Source organism: Leptodactylus fuscus, chromosome 2 (assembly GCF_031893055.1).
Source record: "Leptodactylus fuscus isolate aLepFus1 chromosome 2, aLepFus1.hap2, whole genome shotgun sequence".
In the NCBI taxonomy this organism is placed as follows: Eukaryota; Metazoa; Chordata; class Amphibia; order Anura; family Leptodactylidae; genus Leptodactylus; species Leptodactylus fuscus.
In genome coordinates this window covers 138,917,072-138,938,191 of record NC_134266.1, presented here as the reverse complement: position 1 = coordinate 138,938,191, position 21,120 = coordinate 138,917,072, and the positions used below count along the sequence as shown (strand labels likewise).

The window sequence follows — 21,120 nt, the reverse complement described above, 5'->3', positions numbered from 1 at the left end:
TATTTAAATACAGTTATATGTAGAAGGCAATCATGGTTTTGATCAACATGTGATCGCGACATATGAGATGGAAGGTTCTCAATGAACAACGCCATCGGGGATGCCCCAATATACACATTTTTCTCTTCCATGTGCATACAGAACACTAACAAAAATGAAGGCTGGAATCAATGGATGTAGGCAAAATTGCTAGAGATGACCTGTGTATTAAAGGTATATGTAGGTAATTTACCTTTAGTTATAATGTCACCACCATTTTTCAAATATATATATATATATATATATATACACACACACACACACACACACACACACATGCACTCATGCAGGCTTCTTTAGATAGCATATCTGTAACATATATACTCAGATGGATTATAGTTAGGATATACCTTAGAACAGATTGTTGCGGGTTTAATGCAGGTAAAAACCACTACCCACTGCTAAACCCACTCCTGGCTTAGCTCAAAAAACCACAACAAAATCTGCAGCAAAAACACAGCTTTTCCGCAATGTTACAAAAAACCCCACATAGCACATATCCTGATTTGAGATCAGCAGGGCTCAGCAACATCTGGCAACTGTGACAGTGTTGGCACCTCAGGCACATTTAGGCTGGATTCACATCTGCCAAATATCGTCAGAGAAAAAAAGCCTGCACAGAGGACTTTATTATCCTCTGCTTTCAGTTTCAAAATGGCAGACAACCAACGGGCCTCATTACAGTCAACTGGGTCTGTTCAGCATCCTGTATAACAACTGTTTTAGTGGTCCATTTCTCCATTATTCAGGTCCCCCGACAGACCAGTACAATGGAGAGCTGGTGTTCGTGTGAACCTATGGCTACCTGGCGCAGGGCTCTCTGATAGTTTAAACATCAAGCAGTGCTGCATTAGGAAGTAACCTCTCTCTCTGGAGGAACTAGGGGGAAGTGTGAGATGTGACATCATAGTGTCTGGGCCATGAGATACCCTAGTCAGAGAGCAGCAATTGCAAGCAGTACAAAGTATGATGTGGCAGCTAAACATGGCCATGTTACACATGTTGTGTAATCATTTCAAGAGACAATGATTACATTAAAATGTAAGTTTCAACTACCGTATATATTCAAGTATAAGCCGAATTTTTCAGCACAGTTTTTGTGCTGAAAAAGCTCCCCTCGGCTTATACTTGGGGTTGTCCATGACCAGCCTCAGTAGTATTGTATAGAATCTCCCAAAAAATAGTGAAAAAAAAGCAGCATTTAAAAAAAAAAAAATAAAAAAAATAATTATATATAGTAAAAAAATAAAGTAAATAAAAGTTCTAAATCACTCCTTTCCCTAGAATACATATAAAGGTAGAAAATTACTGTGACACACATACACATTAGGTATCCCTGTGTCTGAAAGTGCCCAGTCTACTGAATATAGGGGATCTGCAGTGCTCCTGTTCCATCGGAAAGGGATTAATAGGAGCACTGCAGATACCCTATGTTCAGCCAGCCTGAATTCCAAGTGGGGGGAAAAAAAGTCAAGCTCAAGCTTAAGTCAAGCTTATGGATCCCCTCAGCTCAATGTTCATTTATTAGTGGTTCAATGTTTATAGCCAGTGATTGGCTGTAGCAATGACTTGCCCCTGAAATGTCGCTGCTGAAAGGCAGCATCCCTTAACGTAGTTGTGGGAGATAAGTGAGAACAGTATGTTTGTTTTTGGTTTTTATATTTTTATACAGCAGGCACTTCAGCACTTTGAAAAGTATTTGCATGGAAAACTTCCTTAGGCAGGCCTCACATTGCTGAAAAACTGCTTTTTTTTTTTTGCAGATTTTTTTTTTTTTTTTTTTAACCAAATCCAAGACGGAATTGAAAAGAAATGAAGCATTCATAAGTCTCCCATCTGTTCAACCCAGTCCTGGATTTGGCTAAAAAAAAACTACAGCAAAATCTGAAACCAAAAAAGCAACTTTTCTGCAATGTGGCACCTCAGCCTTGAATGGACTCTGTCATACTGAACATTTTATCATACCTTCAAGGATATGATATGTCACAGTTCAGGAGGAGCAGAGAAGATAAGGATCAGTACAATGTATAATTTCTCCCGCAGTGCCATCGGAGAGGAATGGAACAACAACATACCCGAGTGACCTCCTAAATCAGCAAGTTATTACCCATCCTGTGTAAAGGTGATAACTTGTCAGCTGGTCTAACCCACTTAAATGAATACATTACAAGATTTACCAGATCTTTTCTAACATAACTATTAGTTCCGGCTACGTCCATTTATTCCTATGGGTGCGTGCTATTCGAAACTGGAGTTTCGAATAGTAGTCGCTCATCTCTAATAACTATATACATTCATCGGCTGTTCTTGCTCTCTAACACACTACCTGCATGATGGACTGAATGGTCTATGTAAGAAGTTCCTCTTAAGCCAGATCTGACTTGCCACCAGTATCAAAGTAAATAAAATTTATCTTGAAAAGCCAGTAATACAAAGTAACCAGAAAAATGCTAAATGAAAGAGCGCATGCAGTTCAAGTTAGAAGTTATCCAGCACCCAAGAGACAAAAGCAGGTTAAATTTATTTATTTCCATTGTTAATATAGCATGAATTCTGCAGCAGTGTGCATAGATGGTCATAACTCACATTATCCTGTCCCCAGTGGAGCTCACAATCTAATAGATACAAACAGACCTACATCATAAAGTCACCTGCATGTGCAATATCTTATTGGAGTAAAGGAGAAAACTACTGTATCAGAAGAAACAATAACACATAAGAGGCCATTACTGCATATCAAGTGTGGAGAAACTCACATAAGAATAAATAGAAAAAAAAAAAAAAACTTCCACACTCTAATAGTATGAAACTATTCAAGTTTATTAGTATCTAAATATAAAAAACACACAGATACAAATAACATTATCCAATACAAATAGAAATAATGTGGGGAATCAGAGATACTAGTACCAGTAAACACCAAGGTGGCATGTGTAGCACAGGGTAACACAATAAGTAATAGGTAATGAATAGAGTATCTGCAAAAAGCAATATACAGTATATGCCAATAAGACCATAGTATATATTAATTTTATTATTAATATATATAATATTTTAATCACACATTTTTGTCAGAAACCGGATTTATATATTATATGGCTACAAAGAACCAAGTATAATCACTAAATGAAAGGTCCATCAGGTAATGACAAAGACAAATGCATGACCCATTTTTACCACATCACACTGTTACCAAACAGACCTACCACGCCACCAAAGAACATGCCCAAGCACTGTATGTTTTTTATATTTAGATACTAATAAACTTGAATAGTTTTATACTATTAGTGTGTGGAAGTTTTTTTCTCTTTATTCTTATGCATCAGAAGAAACCAAGAAAAGATCAAGCATAAGTACAACAATGTGGTAGGGATCTGGAAACTAGTAATCACTTTTATACAGTAAAGATTTTCTAAACTATTCACTATTTACAGTGAGTAAAATATTTGGAAGAACTTAGAAGCAGTTTACAGTGTATAAAACCCATTTTACCTTTGAAATGAGCTCATCGTGATTTGCCAGATGAGCTCTGCAATGAATGCAGCTGTATGTTCTGTGGCAGGATGGCAGGTAGGCCTGAAACGTTTTGGACCTTGTCATTTTCACCATTGGAGCCACTGAACGCTGAGTAAACTCTGGAGTGGCCCACGAGGCGCTCCCGCAGGAAGGATCGCACGGGAAACACCGGAAGACACAGGTAAAGGCCGTGGTTTGGCAGGTTATGGGTGTGGGGGCAGGCTCCACACGCTGAAGAAAATATTAATCGTTTGCTACAGGGTGTCCGCAAAACAGGCTTCAATTTTCCACAATTTCCTAGAGAAAAAAGCAAAGAAAAACAAAAAAGAAGTAGACTTCAATGGAACACCTATACTGTTTAGAATTATTACCTGTTGAGGTCCTTTGACATAGGCCAATGGATCAGCTAAATGAACAATCATTCCCGACAATTGCACAGTATAAGTATTTGCGAGCGTTCAGTCAACAAATAAGCAAACGCTATTTTATCAGATGACCAAATCTATTATGTGAGCATAAAAATTGTTAGTTGGCAGCACATCCCTCATATAAACAAAAGGAAATGCAGCTGACAAAAGCAAACAGTACTAGGACAATTGCCCGTATAAATGATCACTTGCCCCATACGGATGGCTGATGAATGAAACAGTAGTTAATGACATGTAACATATACTGTCAACTGGTGCTCATTATGAGCAAATCTGCTCATGTAAAAGGACCTTCATTTTACTAAGAAAATATTTAGAACAAATATGAAGACAAAACATGAGGCATCTCTAGGAATATACAAGAGTACCAAAATGGATGACATTTGATACATTCACCATTCCAACTTCCACAGCAGTCAGACAGTTGTCAACTCAAAACGGTCTGATCCCAATTCCAAACGCACTCTTAGAATACACATGCAACATTTTCCAACCAACTATTGTACGTGCACATTCATATAGAGATATCAAATGAAAAGACACCCATTAATACCCATCTAATAACCTTGCTCCATTCCAACAAAGCTTACTAAATGTTCTATTGTAAGTTCCCATTCCCAAACTCTGCTTACAGCCACATCGTCCATTATCTATTCTGTTGTTTAGTACAAGATATCAGCATTACTATTTTAATCCGCATAGAACAAAGTGATGTTGTATGTAATTTAGTCAATGCTCACTGGGATGTTTAATGAAATGGTCTGCAAATCCATCTAATGTCTTTATGCTATTAATGTATATGCTTATTTATTCATTGTCCTTGTGGAGTTGCAGATAGCAGCTGTTATAGCACTCTCTCCTTATCTTCCTATGGCTAAATTTAATACAACAGAGGCCAGGAGTCTGAGAGTGTGTGAATGTGGTGCATGTGTGGGTGTACACAGAACACCCAGGGCTTTTCATGGGAAGACACATTCTACATGTTACTGCAACTATGCGTGTACATATTTATTAACAAGTAACCCACTTCCTTTTTCACATGACTGACTGTAGACTGTATCAGGAAGGATGTCTAGGTTTGCTCAACAATAAAAACAAAACATAACATATGCAACTTCGCAAATTCTTTTGATTAAATGTTAAAATAATATCACTTTACTACTTTTATCTATAACATTTTGGTAGACAAACTGATAAATTAACTTTACAGCATGTATACTTAAAAAAGCATTTACCATAAGCTGCCTAGTAGCAGCATTTACAGTAAAAAGATGATTGACTACCTAACAGACGCTGCCATGCTCCAGATTCCTGTGGCAGCCACCAGAGACAGCTTAGGAGTATGCCTGCTCCCATTTATAAATGTAATCAATAACACAGAAAATACCAGGATATGCCCGCATGGCCAAACCCTTACATCAGCCAGGCATTGGATAAGTGAGCATCTCTCATTTGTAGAGACCAGACAAGAAAGTAGAGACCAGCGGGAACCCAGAAAGCTTCCAACAGGCATGGTGGGGGACTTGTAAGGTATTGCACAGCATCATTTATTCTTAAAGAGGACCTTTCACCACTTTTGGGCACATGCAGTGTTATATACTGCCAGAAAGCCGACAGTGCGCTGAGTTCAGCGCACTGTCGGCTTTCCCGATCTGTGCCCGGTGTAAAGAGCTTACGGTGCCGGTACCGTAGTGCTCTATGGTCAGAAGGGCGTTTCTGACCATTAGCCAGAGACGTCCTTCTGCCTCGCGGCACCTATCGCGCTGTGCTGTGGAGCGGGGAGGAACTCCCCCCTCCCGCTCCTGATAATACTAGTCTATGGACGAGCTGTGTGAGCAGAGGGAGGGGGCGTTCCTCCCCGCTCCACAGCACAGCGTGATTGGCGCCGCGAGGCAGAAGGACGTCTCTGGCTAATGGTCAGAAACGCCCTTCTGACCATAGAGCACTACGGTACCGGCACCGTAAGCTCTTTACAGCGGGCACAGATCGGGAAAGCCGACAGTGCGCTGAACTCAGCGCACTGTCAGCTTTCCAGCAGTATATAACACTGCATGTGCCCAAAAGTGGTGAAAGGTCCTCTTTAAACCTATTCTGACCTCCGTAGACAACAGTTTTTAAATCTATACCTATGCAGCATTATTTCAGGGTTCAAGGGATTTCAGTATTAGAAAAACATGGCTGCTTTCTCCCCAAAACTGTATCATATTACACATCATAGATTACTGTAACGTAAAAACCTCCTGGCTTATTTTGGTCCTGAAAAAAAACGCTTCCTAATTAGGAAGCTTTTTTTTTACATTTGCCAAGCTTTTTTTGGAGCTTTTTTTTGTAAAAACCACTTCCAAAAAAAGCCAGGCTGTTTTCCCCTCCCATATGAGTGAATGGGCTGAAAAAACCGCTAGCGTTTTTTTTTTCCAAAAAAACGCCTCGCTTATTTTTGCAAAAAACGCGCGGTTTTTGCCTCCCATTCACTTCTATTGCTTTCTTCAGGCAGAAAACGCCTGAAGAAAGGTCATGTTGCTTCTTTTTTCTGCTAGCTGAAAAATAACTAGCAGAAAGAAAAAGCTAGCGGAAAAAAAAAAAAGCTAGCGGAAAAAAAAAAGCTAGCTGTTCACATAGGGCTCCATTGTAAAGGGGCTGATTTTGAAGCGAAATCCGCTGTCAAAAAACTCCGCTTTGCCCACGTGTGAACTAGCCTTTAAAGAGGACCTTTCATCAGATCGGGCACATGCAGTTTTATATATTGCTGGAAAGCTGACAGTGCGCTGAATTCAGCGCACTATCGGCTTTCCCGATCTGTGCCCGGTGTAAAGCGCTATCGGTCCCGGTAAAGTAGCGCTTTACAGTCAGAAGGGCGTTTCTGACACTTAGCCAGGGACGCCCTTCTGCCCAGCAGCGCCTATCGCGCTGTGCTCTAAGACTGGGGAGGAACGCCGCCTCCCGCTCCTGATAATACTCGTCTATGGACGAGCTGTGTGAGCAGAGGGAGGGGGCGTTCCTCCCCGCTCACACAGTACCGCACGATAGGCACTGCTGGGCAGAAGGGCGTCCCTGGCTAAGTGTCAGAAACGCCCTTCTGACACTAAAGTGCTACGGTACCGGGACCGATAGCGCTTTACATCGGGCACAGATCGGGAAAGCCGACAGTGCGCTGAATTCAGCGCACTGTCGGCTTTCCAGCAGTATATAGAACTGCCTGTGCCCGATCTGATGAAAGGTCCTCTTTAATTAACATGCTTAATACACCTCTCCCCCCATTCTTCATCGGCCAATTCCTTCACTGGTTACCTGTTGCCCAGAGAATAAGTTTAAAATACTAACGCTAACATACAAAGCTGTCCCCTCCATATATTTCCAACCTAATCTCCCGCTACCTGCCCACATGTAACCTCAAATCCTCCAATGACCTCCTACTCCGCTCTACTCTCATCTGCTCTTCACACAACCGTCTCCATGATTTCTTCCGTGCATCCCCCATACTCTGGAACTCCTTACCAAGACACATAAGACTGACCCCCACAATCACAGGCTTCAAGAAGGCCCTGAAGACTCACCTATACAGGAAGGCCTACAACCTCCTATAACACGACTGTCACCACACTGCCATCTGTACAGCCTCTCCCCTCACCTTCTGTCTCTATCCCTCTTCCCTCATAGATTGTAAACCCTTGCAGGCAGAGCCCTCTCTCCCACTACTGTAGACAAAATGGCAAGAAATGTTAGCATAAAGCAAATTACCTAATGGTAATTTAATGGAATGCTTTAAGTAAAGTGATATACTGTGTTGTGAAGAAGGCCTCGAGGAGTAGCATATGACATAATGGTTCAATATATACCTTCACTAGGCATAACAGTATCAATTTTGTTCCAAAACTGGATACTGCTTTAGATGAAATATCAATGCAAGTAAGTTGCAGGCTAGTGTTGGAGCAATAATTCCAGTTCATGCAAGTCAATAAATGTTCTTGTACCAAGATCATGGATTTAAAATATTCTCAGTCTTACTTTAAGCGAATATGACTCATGTTTATGAGACCATCACACACTTTTACAATTTACTGTTCACGATACATTGATAACATTAAAGTACATTAGAGGGTAAAACTGAAAAGAAAACATGGACTATGGTATTGCAAGCAATTCAGAGATCGGCTGCAATGTGTCCATTCAAGTATTTATAGCCCTGACCTTTAACTAGTAAACAAAGATTTCAAGTAGCAACCTACATTTGGCCTTGTACACCTTTGTTATGTTCTCACAGCTGAGTATTAGCATTCAGTGTCAGAAGATACCAACTATGCATGAAAAATGTGTACTATTTCTGTTCTTCAAGACGTCAACTGCTTTCTGTTTATGTCTGCTTATGGTCATAGATGTTTTATTTTACTCATATCTGAAAAACAAAGACTGAGACAGGCCAAACACTGCCATATTTTCTGTGTGGGATAGTGACAAAGAATCACTGCATTGCTGTGTGTGCATAAAAAGGGAAGAACCCACATAATCCATTTTCAATTACTTTATTAAAAGTTTTATTTAAAAAAATTATTATATTTTTTTTTTTTTAGCCAGTGAACAGAAAGGCTCTCAACTGAAGACAGCATATAGGGCAAGAGGTGCAGAGTCAATTCAAATATAGTTTTGCTGAGGAAAATAAATCAAGTATATTAGTGAATTATATATTGATCTTTTGCCTTGGCATTCAGAAAATGTGCTAACCACTGAGTGACTGGTATCTCTGTTTATATCTCATACAGAGATCACTGTCACTCACCAAGTAAGGCCTGCTTTATAACACACTGCCTGCAGATCACACTATGTTAAATGTCACAAATTCCCTTCAAGGCTAAGCCCCCACGTAGTGGGCCGAAGCAGAAAACCGTGGCAGGAAATGCCACGGCGGCAAAGCATCACGTTTTTTCACACTTGCTTTTCACTATGAGGTAGTTACTTGCATCTGAAACCCCACCCAAATGGCACTTCCAGTGATTGTACCATTAGGGTAAGTTCATACGGGGTTTTTGGGTCAGGATTTTGAGGCTGTATCCGCCTCAAGATCCTGACTAAAAAGACGGTTCCCATTGAAATCAATGGGAACCGGTCAGTTCTTTTTTCCGGGAGCCGTTTGTTCTGGCTCCCGGAAAATAAAAGCGACATGCTCATTCTTTCAGGCGGATTCGCCTCGCGACATCCGCCTGAAGACACTCCCACCCGACTAAGCCCATTCATTTGGGCCTAATCCTGAGTGGAGTGTGCGACTGGATGCCGATGCACTGCACCGGCATCCAGTCGCAGTTACGCGTATGAACCCGTGTGAACTTACTCTTATACTGTATTGTGCACTCAATGACGGCCAAAGGTGGGCAGGGTTTGGGTGGGTGTGCAGCTACCACAGGATTTTGGTAACATGCAGCGACCACTATATGAAGCAGTGAGGTCAGCTCACACAGCTGTGTTCAGTCTGAGACAGACAATCAACACATGCATCATATATCCTAGAACTGAGAGAGTCCTGTGAAAAGTCATTATTAATTATAATTAATTCCATATGTAATCAATTTAAAATTAGATTTGTCTCCTAATTTTTTCAGTTTAGGGGCCAATGGCACCTAGGTATTTTTTTTAAATGTCTGGAGCATTGTCACCTGCGAGTCACTGTATGTAATAGTTATGTTTTCCATTTCAAACTTATCTGACCATTATACGGTTACTCTGCTGTGAGGTTATTGATTTTACGGCTTTAAAATATAGTTTTGTAAGCTGTATTTACATTAAAATGTATTAAGAGAGCACCTAACAGATTATTTTCAATGAGGCCTCCAGTGCCCTAAAATGTGTCCCTGTGTTAGCTCTATTATACAGAACTGAAATCATTATATAGGTAGCACTTTCTCAATTAAGCTTGATATATTCCATTAGACTTCAGTTTTCTCCACCAATCCCTACACATTTACTTCTCTGAATTTCTGTGTGACCTTCTATATCTCCAACATAAATTTTAAACAGCATGTACAAAACTGCCCATATAGCTGAACACACCAAGCAGTGGACTTCAGTTTGAGAAGAGGGTGCGTGAGGAAACTGCAGATTACATCATAGTATACTACAAATCACATTAAAAACAACATACATTTCTCCTGCAACAAATGCACTCAGCTAGTATATAGCAAGTGTCTCAAAAATAAAGTCAAAGTACTACTGAAAATGTATCCAATTCTAAAATTTCCATTCCATTATCTACTTTTTTGGTTGTTGTGGATGTAACACTCCTCATCCAACTGGTTCAATACTAGGATAGACACAGGGCAGGCCAACAGACAAAAGCTGTGTTCAAACCTTGCTTTTTGGCTACAAAAGGAAGTATATATAAAGACTATCCCCTGATGTATACATATGATGAATGCCACTCTTCAGGTATACAGGAGCATATATGTTGGTCACTGACTACCGAAAAAGATAAATAGAAAACATACATATATACACGTTATCTGTATATAAAAAGAAAAAGAAGGTATACCAACGCATATTAACCCAATGTATACCAAAAGAGTACACTGGGTGCACAGAGGTCTGTGTATATATTTAACATATATACCAGTAAGTTCTGTGGTGGACATGCCAAACATATGCCAAAAATGAGATGTAACGGGAGTCCAACACATATCATGTCTCTTGGTGACAGGTACTGGAACAGTTTGGGTCTGATACAAAAGTTTCAGAGATTGCTGGGTAACTATTGACCTGACACTACCACTACCTGTCCCAACAACACAGAAAGCCTTTGCAAAATCTACCAATCCCCATACACAACCCTATCACTGAATACAGATAAAAAAATATCTAGGTAACAAGCTCAAGACAAAACGGCCATTAAACCCTTTATCTGACATATACCTTAACTAATATACATGAAAACACTGTGAGACGGGTCGGAAATGCCGCGATTTGCCTGCAATGCAGACGCCACGGGAAAAATCGTGGGGTTTTACAGTAATTGCAAAGTGGATGGAGTTCATGCGAATCCCATGCCCACTTTGCGGTAAAAACCGCAGCGCGGACATGCTACGATTTCCAAAATCAGTGCGGTTTTGGAAATCGCAGCATGTCAATTATATCTATGGAAATGACAGAAGCTTCCCTGTAGATAGAATGGTAACAGAGTCCGCTAAGGAAAACTCTGTGAACTTTCTGTTTAAAGCGCTGTGGGATTGTCCCATGGGGCCTTAGGCTAAAGGTGTCTAATGTTAGAGGCTCCCACAATTTCATCACAAAAACAGACACCCATGTGACCTAGTGTGATCAGACCACAAGAATGACTTCCTTATGGCCTAAATAAAGGCAGAAATATGAAGGAAAACATCCACAAGAATACCGTAACACTTCGTATAAGGTCCCGAGCTCTGCGTCCTATGTAGTATACAGAATTACCAGCTGCATCATTGGGATATTCACTAAAACTAAAGCAAGGGGATAGCAGCATGTTATCATCGCAACTCAGCAGCTATTACCTCTCATTTCTAGAGGTCCTAATGGTTGCTAAGGGAAACTCCTCCACTCCCCCCTCGCTGAGGTAAATGTCTATGTTATGAGGGACTTGTACACAGCCCAGACTCCCCAGTGCAGGCGGTGAACACTCCTCCATTGCGGTGTGTGTTGGTAAATAAGCCAGCCACATGGACACAGCAATGTTGCAACCTCCACTATCTCAGGCTCGTCTTTCAGAAGAGGCCCAGCTATGAATGTACTGACTGGAATGCAATGTAAACAGCACACAGGACAAGTCTGACAGGCTTCCTCTCTCCAGTGGCTACCACACTGGCCGCCACCCTGCGAGTGGCTGAACTAGGCCAATTCACTCATGGTATCTGCCCTGAGGTGTCCACATGGGCCCCAGTCTAGCCAGTCAGTACAATCCTTACAGCCTAGCACGTCAGTAGCATACAAGAGTGGATGAATGTTACACAAATGTCACACTAATATCCCACTGCCGATAGAAGCTCGGATCTGCACTGCAATACAATGTCTGCTGAGAATCTGCCTCCACGTAGATGAGACTGCGGCGCAGACAGCAAACTACACCTCTTGTATCATCCAGCCAGCTGCCCTTATAGAAGCCACCAGAGCCAGGTGAGCCAGAAGCTGCAGCCACCGCACACACAACATCAGTCACGTCCAGACAACTGACGCACATCGCTGGCAGCAGAGCGACATTTTCTCTGCAGAGGCCACAGCAGCAGAGACAGTCTCTAGTAGAACTCTTATTCTTCTTGCGCATGTTTTGCTGGCTGACAAGTCCCACTCCACCATGATCAACGTGAAAGCTGTCAGCAGCACTACGAGACATGTGCCCATCCACACAGACACACACAGCAGCCCAGCTCCAGCGCCACTTACAGAGCCCGGCCAGATGTTACACAGTGTCCCAGGTAGGTATGGTCATGCAGCTGTAGCCACTTTCCAACCAGATCTGCATTTGAGCTCTATGCAGTTATACACAAGAACAACCGAACCAGCTCACACATAAGTGACACCTGAATCCACCTATACGTAGCGGCGAGCAGCTAGCAACACTGCGCTCATTGGCTGAGGCTCGGTGTAAGCCCCTTTTCTTTAGGAGCCAATCAGAAGACAGAGGAGGGTTGAGGGGCGGGACCAGGGCGCTGCTAGGGTATTACCTTATACAAACAACGGGGAACATCTGTTAGGTGCGCTCACCTCAGTGTGAGAGGAATGCCCGGGGCAGGTGACATGTCAGGCGGGGATACCTCTATTCTCTTGCACGCTTGGGCCCGCCGGCCTGTTCTCCATGTTGTTGGAGATAACTGTGCTAACTTGGTGTCTTCCCTGTGGCCACTTGGCTGCTGCTCGTAGACTACTGTAGTTCTTGCAGGCCAGCATAGAGTTAATGGAGGCAGTCAGCAGCAGCACCACCCCCTGTGTCTGGAAGCAGCTGGAGGGAGGAGGGAAGCTGATCTGAAGGAGAAACTACTATTAGGCTGCAGAAAACAAATGCAAACAAGAGAGGCAATGCAAATAAGATGCAATTCAATGTATACACCTGGTACATGGACGTATGCACACCTTAAGTGTGAGTGACTGCAAGGTCCTGCTTGCTAAGATTCCAGCCTGCTTTATTCAATTGCCATTAAAATCTGTAGCACAGACATGCCCTTCCAGCATGACACGCAGCTCGTTTCTGGCCTTCTTGGGCTTTCCTCATGACATAAGTGTCACAGTCTTAGGACCTGTTCTCATGGCAGAAAGTGGAGAGGAATATGAGGGGGGCTTCTTTCTCAAATTCTTCTCCACTGTCTGGCCCTCAGCTTCCTATGGTGGAAAACAGAAGTACAGCAGAGCTTCAGCTTTCTGCCATGACTTTCACTCACTGATGAGGCTCAGATGAATGGGGCTGATCAGCAGAATGTTTTGCACTGTGGGTTCTGGGGCTGATCAGCCACACACGCAGCAGCAAGAGTAAGCAGAATTCTTATTCAGCGTCTTGCTTCGGTCTTTATCCAATGGGAACATATTCAGGATGGTATTTGGTGCTCATTTTTGGTGTTCGCACTGCATTATTTGGAGCAGAACATCTGCTTAAGACCAGGGCCCCAAGTTGTGAAAACGTTGTGTTTTACACAACTTGCAAAGTGGATGAGATTCTGCAGAAAAAAAAATCAGCAGTGGAAAAGCTGAGTTTTCAAACGTGCTTGTGTTTTTGAAAATCCCAAAATGTCAATTATACCTGCAAAAATGCTGTTGTTTTCCATATAGGTGTAACAGGGTCAGAAAGTCCGCAGAAGAAAACTGTGCAAAATTGCAAAGAAAAAAGCTGCAGAAAAAAAAACTGATCAGCCTAGAGATGCCCCTCAACATGCCTTATCCTCGGAACGGGGGAGGCTGCTGCAGCCATCCAGCAGAAAAATGGATAATGATCTAAGAGTAATTGGTACCTTTGATGGGGCATCTCATGAATGACATAAGATCTTTCAGAATGCCTGGAGTATATTGTTAGCCGATCCGGATATTGGTCCCACCCTTAGTGCCACTCCATCCATCGCTTATAGGCATAGGGCAAATTTAAAGGATAAACTGGTTCTCAGTTTTTTTTCACCGGTCAATTCAGACACTTGGTTAGGTAGACAGGCAAATGATTTGGTGGGCACTTACTCGTGTAGATCATGTCGTGCCTGTAATTCCATGAATGTGAGTAAATCTTTCAAGAGTACTGTGACCAAGAGACAATATAAGAACCAGAGTTTTATCCACTGCAAAATGGAATGGAATGGATCATCTATCTCATTACCTGTGTCTGCGTGGGCTCAGTATGTTGGAAAAACTAAATGTGAGCTCCGCAGATGAATCAAGGAGCATGTTACTAACATCAACTGTAGGGATGATACATCTGTAGCCCGACATGTATAGGAAGAACAAGCAAGGGATGCTTCCTGTATTAGTTTTCAAGGTATAGAATTGGTGGTCCCTTCACCTAGAGGAGGCAATTTTAATCAGAAACTCTTCCAGAGGGAGGCGCGGTGGACTTTTATTCTGAAAATGGTTAGACCAGGGGGTCTTAATGAGGGTATATCCTATGCTTGCTTTATTTAAAGTGGTTGCTCTCGCTGTGAACAGTATTGTTGTGGATAATTCCTCAATATATCCATCATTTCATATGCATGCCTCTTAACATCTTATAGTGAGGTATAGGGCATTATATAATAGTGCTTCGGGCGTTTCTGATAATGTTTATACTCCCTGGAGGCATCTTTTTGATGTCTTCAGCGAGTATTGTTCGTCCTTAGTCATGTCTACCCTGTTTCCCTGAAAATAAGACGGTGTCTTATATTAATTTTTGCTCCCAAAGATGCGCCATGTCTTATTTTCAGGGGGTGTCTTATTTTTTTTTCAAAGAAGAATTCACATATATTGCTAAATATAAAAATTTACATTTATTAAATACTGTACAGTATAAAAATATTTTTATAGATTTGTAGAGCAGGCAATTTTGGACACAGGGATACCTAACATGTACGGTATGTGTTTCACAGTATTTACATACTTTTATATGTGTTCTAGGGAAATGGGTTGATTTGAATTTTTAATACATATATATATACACTCACCGGCCACTTCATTAGGTACACCTGTCCAACTGTTCGTTAACACTTAATTTCTAATCAGCCAATCCCATGGCGGCAACTCAGTGCATTTAGGCATGTAGACATGGTCAAGACAATCTCCTGCAGTTCAAACCGAGCATCAGTATGGGGGAGAAAGGTGATTTGAGTGCCTTTGAACGTGGCATGGTTGTTGGTGCCAGAAGGGCTGGTCTGAGTATTTCAGAAACTGCTGATCTACTGGGATTTTCATGCACAACCATCTCTAGGGTTTACAGAGAATGGTCCGAAAAAGAAAAAACATCCAGTGAGCGGCAGTTCTGTGGGCGGAAATGCGTTGTTGATGCCAGAGGTCAGAGGAGAATGGCCAGACTGGTTCGAGCTGATAGAAAGGCAACAGTGACTCGAATAGCCACCTGTTACAACCAAGGTAGCCAGAAGAGCATCTATGAACGCACAGTACGTCAAACTTTGAGGCAGATGGGCTACAGCAGCAGAAGACCACACCGGGTGCCACTCCTTTCAGCTAAGAACAGGAAACTGAGGCTACAATTTGCACAAGCTCATCGAAATTGGACAATTGAAGATTGGAAAAACGTTGCCTGGTCTGATGAGTCTCGATTTCTGCTGCGACATTCGGATGGTAGGGTCAGAATTTGGCGTCAACAACATGAAAGCATGGATCCATCCTGCCTTGTATCAACGGTTCAGGCTGGTGGTGGTGGTGTCATGGTGTGGGGAATATTTTCTTGGCACTCTTTGGGTCCCTTGGTACCAATTGAGCATCGTTGCAACGCCAAAGCCTACCTGAGTATTGTTGCTGACCATGTCCATCCCTTTATGACCACAATGTACCCAACATCTGATGGCTACTTTCAGCAGGATAATGCGCCATGTCATAAAGCTGGAATCATCTCAGACTGGTTTCTTGAACATGACAATGCGTTCACTGTACTCCAATGGCCTCCACAGTCACCAGATCTCAATCCAATAGAGCATCTTTGGGATGTGGTGGAACGGGAGATTCGCATCATGGATGTGCAGCCGACAAATCTGCGGCAACTGTGTGATGCCATCATGTCAATATGGACCAAAATCTCTGAGGAATGCTTCCAGCACCTTGTTGAATCTATGCCACGAAGAATTGAGGCAGTTCTGAAGGCAAAAGGGGGTCCAACCCGTTACTAGCATGGTGTACCTAATAAAGTGGCCAGTGAGTGTATATATATATATATATATATTTATTTATTTATTTTTTTGCATTTATTAACCCCCTGTAATACATTACAGACAGGCAACCTGCCTTCAAAAGAAATGATGATTTTGCATTGCATTTGCAAAGGTCTGATCACTAATGCAATGCAATGCATTAGTGATCAGACCTTTGCAATTGCATTGCATTGCAAAAAAATCGTCATTTCTTTTGCAGGCTGCATAGAGCAGCCTGCAAAAGAAAAGCACTGCAGACAGGCCGGGGAGCCTTTACAAGGCTCCCTTTACAAGGCTCCCGGCTGTCATGCCAACGTGACATCGGCCCTGGAGCATGCTCCAGGTGCCGGCGATCACCGGCGCCAGAAGGGTTAATGCCCACGGTCGGTGTGGGCACCGACCGGAGGCATTAGCGCTGGATGTCTGCTGACACCAGCAGACACCAGGCGGCTATGGCGGCCGCCCGACTCCCGGGTGGCCGGCATAGTTAAACACCCGGCAGGACAGCAGACACCAGGCGTCTATGGCGGCCACCCGACTCCCGGCATAGTTAAACACCCGGCAGGACAGCAGACACCAGGCGTCTATGGCGGCCACCCGACTCCCGGGTGGCCGGCATAGTTAAACACCCGGCAGGATGCCGGGTGTTTAACTATGCCGGCCACCCGGGAGTCGGTCGGCCGCCATAGCCGCCTGGTGTCTGCTGGTGTCAGCAGACATCCAGCGCTAAAGCCTCCGGTCGGTGCCCACACACGCTCCCATAGAAATGAATGGAAGCGCCCGGCACGCCGATTAACCCCCCACTTGCCGGCTACTTCCATTCATTTCTATTCACTACGTCTTATTTTCGGGGAGCGCCTTATATTAGGCAGGGCAGCAAAATGTCTGCCATGCCTTACTTTCGTGGTACGTCCTATTTTCGGGGAAACACGGTAACGGTATATGCATACTTACCTGCGATCGTTCCTCTGTTATGGAGCTTTATTACTTTGGCAGCTTTTGTTTATGCTTGGCCAGGGGGCAGGGCTTTTGTGGAGGCATGTCCTGACCCCGCAATTCTATTGACAGCTACTATGCGCAGGGCATTGAGCCCGGCTGTCGGATGGGCCTGTACGCGATATGGAAATATTACTGGCTCAGCGATTGGGGGTGGTCCTTCCTCTATTTCAGGCTGTGACCTCCACTCCTCCGTGCGGCCATGCATCAGTGCTGGCGGGGGGGATCTGGGGGTAAATGCTACACGTCCAGCTTTATCAATGTAGAACCAGAAGACTGGCGTAGAATTCTCAATGATACTAGTATAGTAAGCCTCTGATGATTTCCTGGTAGTAGGAATTGCTCAACCGGTTTTGAAATGCATTAGATGTACTAACTGTATTTCAATCTATTCTGTTGACCTAATCAGTAGTCCTTGGGGATTCTGGGGAACGCAATATACCAGAATTGGCTGCCGGGGTGTTATTATATCCACACCACTTCCACCACTTTTTCACCCTTGGCAAGACTGGATTGTAGGGAGTGTTGGAGATTGTTTAAACTTCCTTTTTTTAGGGTCATTTGAGGTACCACCATTTTTTTAGCAAAGGCTAATACTGCACTATGCAGATACTATTTAGTGCTGTATAGCGCTAATGCCCCCGTGCTTATTCCTTACATGTAAGGCGCAGTGTGGCAGGCTTTTTGCTAATTAAAAATTAGTTTCCCCATATGGGAAGGCGGTATTTTTTGCATAATATTTTATAGGTCTCTTTTGTATTGGGATTTTTGGGAGTTTGGAGTATTTTTTTACGGATTCTAAATAAAGAAGTTATTTTAATCCGTCCATTATTTAGAGTTACCTACCTAGTTGCAGGCTCTGTATGTAACTGTCATTTTTAGTGGTCCACCTATCCGTTGCTCTGATCCTTCTACGGACCCGAAGGGCTAGTTCACATGGGGCAAAATGGTCAGGATTTTGACGCAGAATCTGCATCAAAATCCTGCCATCTCCCATTGAAATCAATGGGAGCCGGTCATTTCCTTTTTCCGCAAGTGGTTTGTTCCCACTCGCGGAAAAAAGAAGCAAGTTGCCCTTTTTTCAGGCGGATTTCGCGGCTGATTCAGCCGTGGCATCCGCCTCGCGAGACCACCCCATTCATTTGGGCCAAATCCAGAGCGGAAAGCCGCGACGGGATGTTGGTGCACTGCACTGGCATACCGTCGCAGCAACCGCAATGGAATGTGTTCACGCGGAACCCCATGTGAACTAGCCCGAACAATGGAGAGCTAATGCTAATGTGAACTTAGCGTAAGGATGCCGGGTAAAGGTCATCAAATTGTTTCATTCTTTCCATTTCCACCTTCCATAATTCATAGTTTATTTATCTAGTCATGTGGAGCTTATTCTTTGTGCAATAAGTTGTATTTTTAGTTGCTACCGTTTTGGAGTACCGTACATAATATTTTGTTCTGCTTTTATTAATGTCCAAAATCTACAATTTTGTCATTATGTTTTGCACTTTGTTTCATGGTTTTTATTCTGCATTAAAATGACATGGCAGTGTTTTCCAGCGAGTCATTATGATTACGGTTATGCCATATTTATATAGATTTTTATTATTTTTAGTACTTTTACATACTAAAACACCATTTTGGAAATATAAACAATTTGCTAGAGGGCATCATATCCTGACATTCATAACATTCCATACAGAAGGGGTTTTTATTTTTAAAAGTCTGTTAGTGTTATTAATGGGTTAAAAGTGCATCCGTATACTTTTAGCAGTGTTTTGAGTGATTTCTAGGTGTCTGTGGTATGTTCTGTATTTGTTTAAATGTGTAGATTTCTTCTATGTAACCTCCTGTGTACCTTACACGCTATCTCCCTGTCACTGCTCCCCCCCCCCCCCGTGTTGCACCCCCTCCCTGTCTCCCTAGCTAAACTACACTAAACCATCCCGCCCTAGCTATGCTAAGTTAGGCTATTCTGCCCACTGATCACACTAAGGGTTAATACTCTACTGACATCATCCTATTAATATTATAAATGTGAAAGTTTGTGAGTTTGGATGTTTGTGGGTTTGTGTGTTTGGATGTTTGGATGTTTGTTCCTCAATCACGGAAAACCCGCTCCACCGATTTGGCTGAAATTTTCCACAAACATAGTCACTACACTCGATTGCGCAATAGGCTACTTTTCGTCACAACAGCGCACATACGTTTATGCCAGGACCCCCACAAAACCCAAACTCACACCACCATCTCTGCAATCTCACACACTTTGGACCATAGCAAGCCACAAAATTCATATTGCCCTCTGCAGCCTAGCCCCTCACCCCACACAATCTCATATACATATACTTTACCACTTTGCCCCTCCCCTTAACGATACTCCAGGATGCTCTCTTTAACGCTCCGGAGCAGCCTTGTTTGCCAATCCCCACCGCTCTGACAATCCGCGACACCGCCCACCCATGTCAATTCCCCTAGGCGGTCTAATAAATGCAAAAAAAAAAAGTTAAAAAAAAGTCAAAAAAATATAAAAACAAATAAAAAGGATTAAAAATTCAAATCACCCCCCTTTCCCTAGAACACATATAAAAGTAGTTAAAAACTGTGAAACATATACATGTTAGGTATCCCCGCGTCCGAAATCGCCCGCTCTACAAAGCTATACAAATATTTTTCCTGTTCGGTAAACGCCGTAGTGGGAAAAATGGTCAAAAGTGCCAAACCGCCGTTTTTTCACTCTTTTGATTATGATAAAAATTTGAATAAAAAGTGATCAAAGCAATAACATTTCCCGAAAATGGTAGAACTAAAAAGTACACCCGACCCCGCAAAAACAGACGCCCTATACATCCCCGTACACGGACGTATAAAAAAGTTACGGCTGTCGGAATATGACGACTTTTCAAAAAAAAAATGTTTTAACACAGTTTTGGATTTTTTTAAGGGGTCAAAATGTAAATGAAACCATATAAATTTGGTATCCCCGGAATCGTAACGAAACACAGAATACAGGGGACATGTCATTTTGGTTGCACAGTGAACGCCGTAAAACCAAAGCCTCTAAGAAAGTCGCAGAAATGCATTTTTTTTTGTCAAATCCACCCCATTCAGAATTTTTTTTACCTGCTTCCCAGTACATTATATAGAATAACTAACTGGTACCCGCGACTTCGTCTGCGGTGATTGTAGAAGTGGGTATATACAGGCGCGGGTAAGGTTTTCGTACTGTGTATAAGGTATGGGATATGAAATGTAACTGTGTATCTTGTTTTTGTTGTATGGGAAGAATATGCAAATCTGCCTTCCATGATGTAATTAGGAAGACAGTTGCTGCCTCATTGTTGAAAACCAATAGAGGGCGCTCACTGGAATGTGCAAGCCTGTCTTAAGACAGGATTCCAGTGAAATAACCCAATAATGGCTGCTCCCTTTAGCCTCATGCCCGACCTTCCAAGAGGCCTTTGTTTAGCAATGACGCTGGGATTAATACCAGGTATAGTCTCTCAATCGAGGACAGCTGTTTCGATCTGGTTGGATCTCTTCAGCCCGATGTAGAGAGGACTATAACCTGGTAGAGGTGAGAGGCTTAGACAGGGTTCGGGGGATATTGTCACTCCTTAGGGAGAGACCACCATATAGGTGTGTGGAGACTTGTTAAGCCTTTAGCACTCCACTTTGCAAGGAACTATGAGAAGAATATGCAAATCTGCCTTCCATACCATAGAGACTATACCTGGTATTAATCCCAGCGTCATTGCTAAACAAAGGCCTCTTGGAAGGTCGGGCATGAGGCTAAAGGGAGCAGCCATTATTGGGTTATTTCA

General features: G+C 42.7%; 1 protein-coding gene across 1 annotated transcript in view; it reads right to left on the bottom strand.

Annotated features, from left to right (window-relative positions):
* The window catches only part of YPEL2 (yippee like 2), a 40,913-nt gene extending 28,402 nt beyond the window's left edge, over positions 1–12,511 (bottom strand). Inside the window, exons 1-2 of the mRNA XM_075264805.1 lie at positions 12,378–12,511; positions 3,532–3,852 (exon numbers count right to left, since the gene is read on the bottom strand). Coding sequence (XP_075120906.1) covers positions 3,532–3,648 — 117 coding nt within the window. The 5' untranslated portion in view covers positions 3,649–3,852; positions 12,378–12,511. The remainder of the gene's footprint in view (positions 1–3,531; positions 3,853–12,377) is intronic.
* Positions 12,512–21,120: the final 8,609 nt, after the last annotated feature.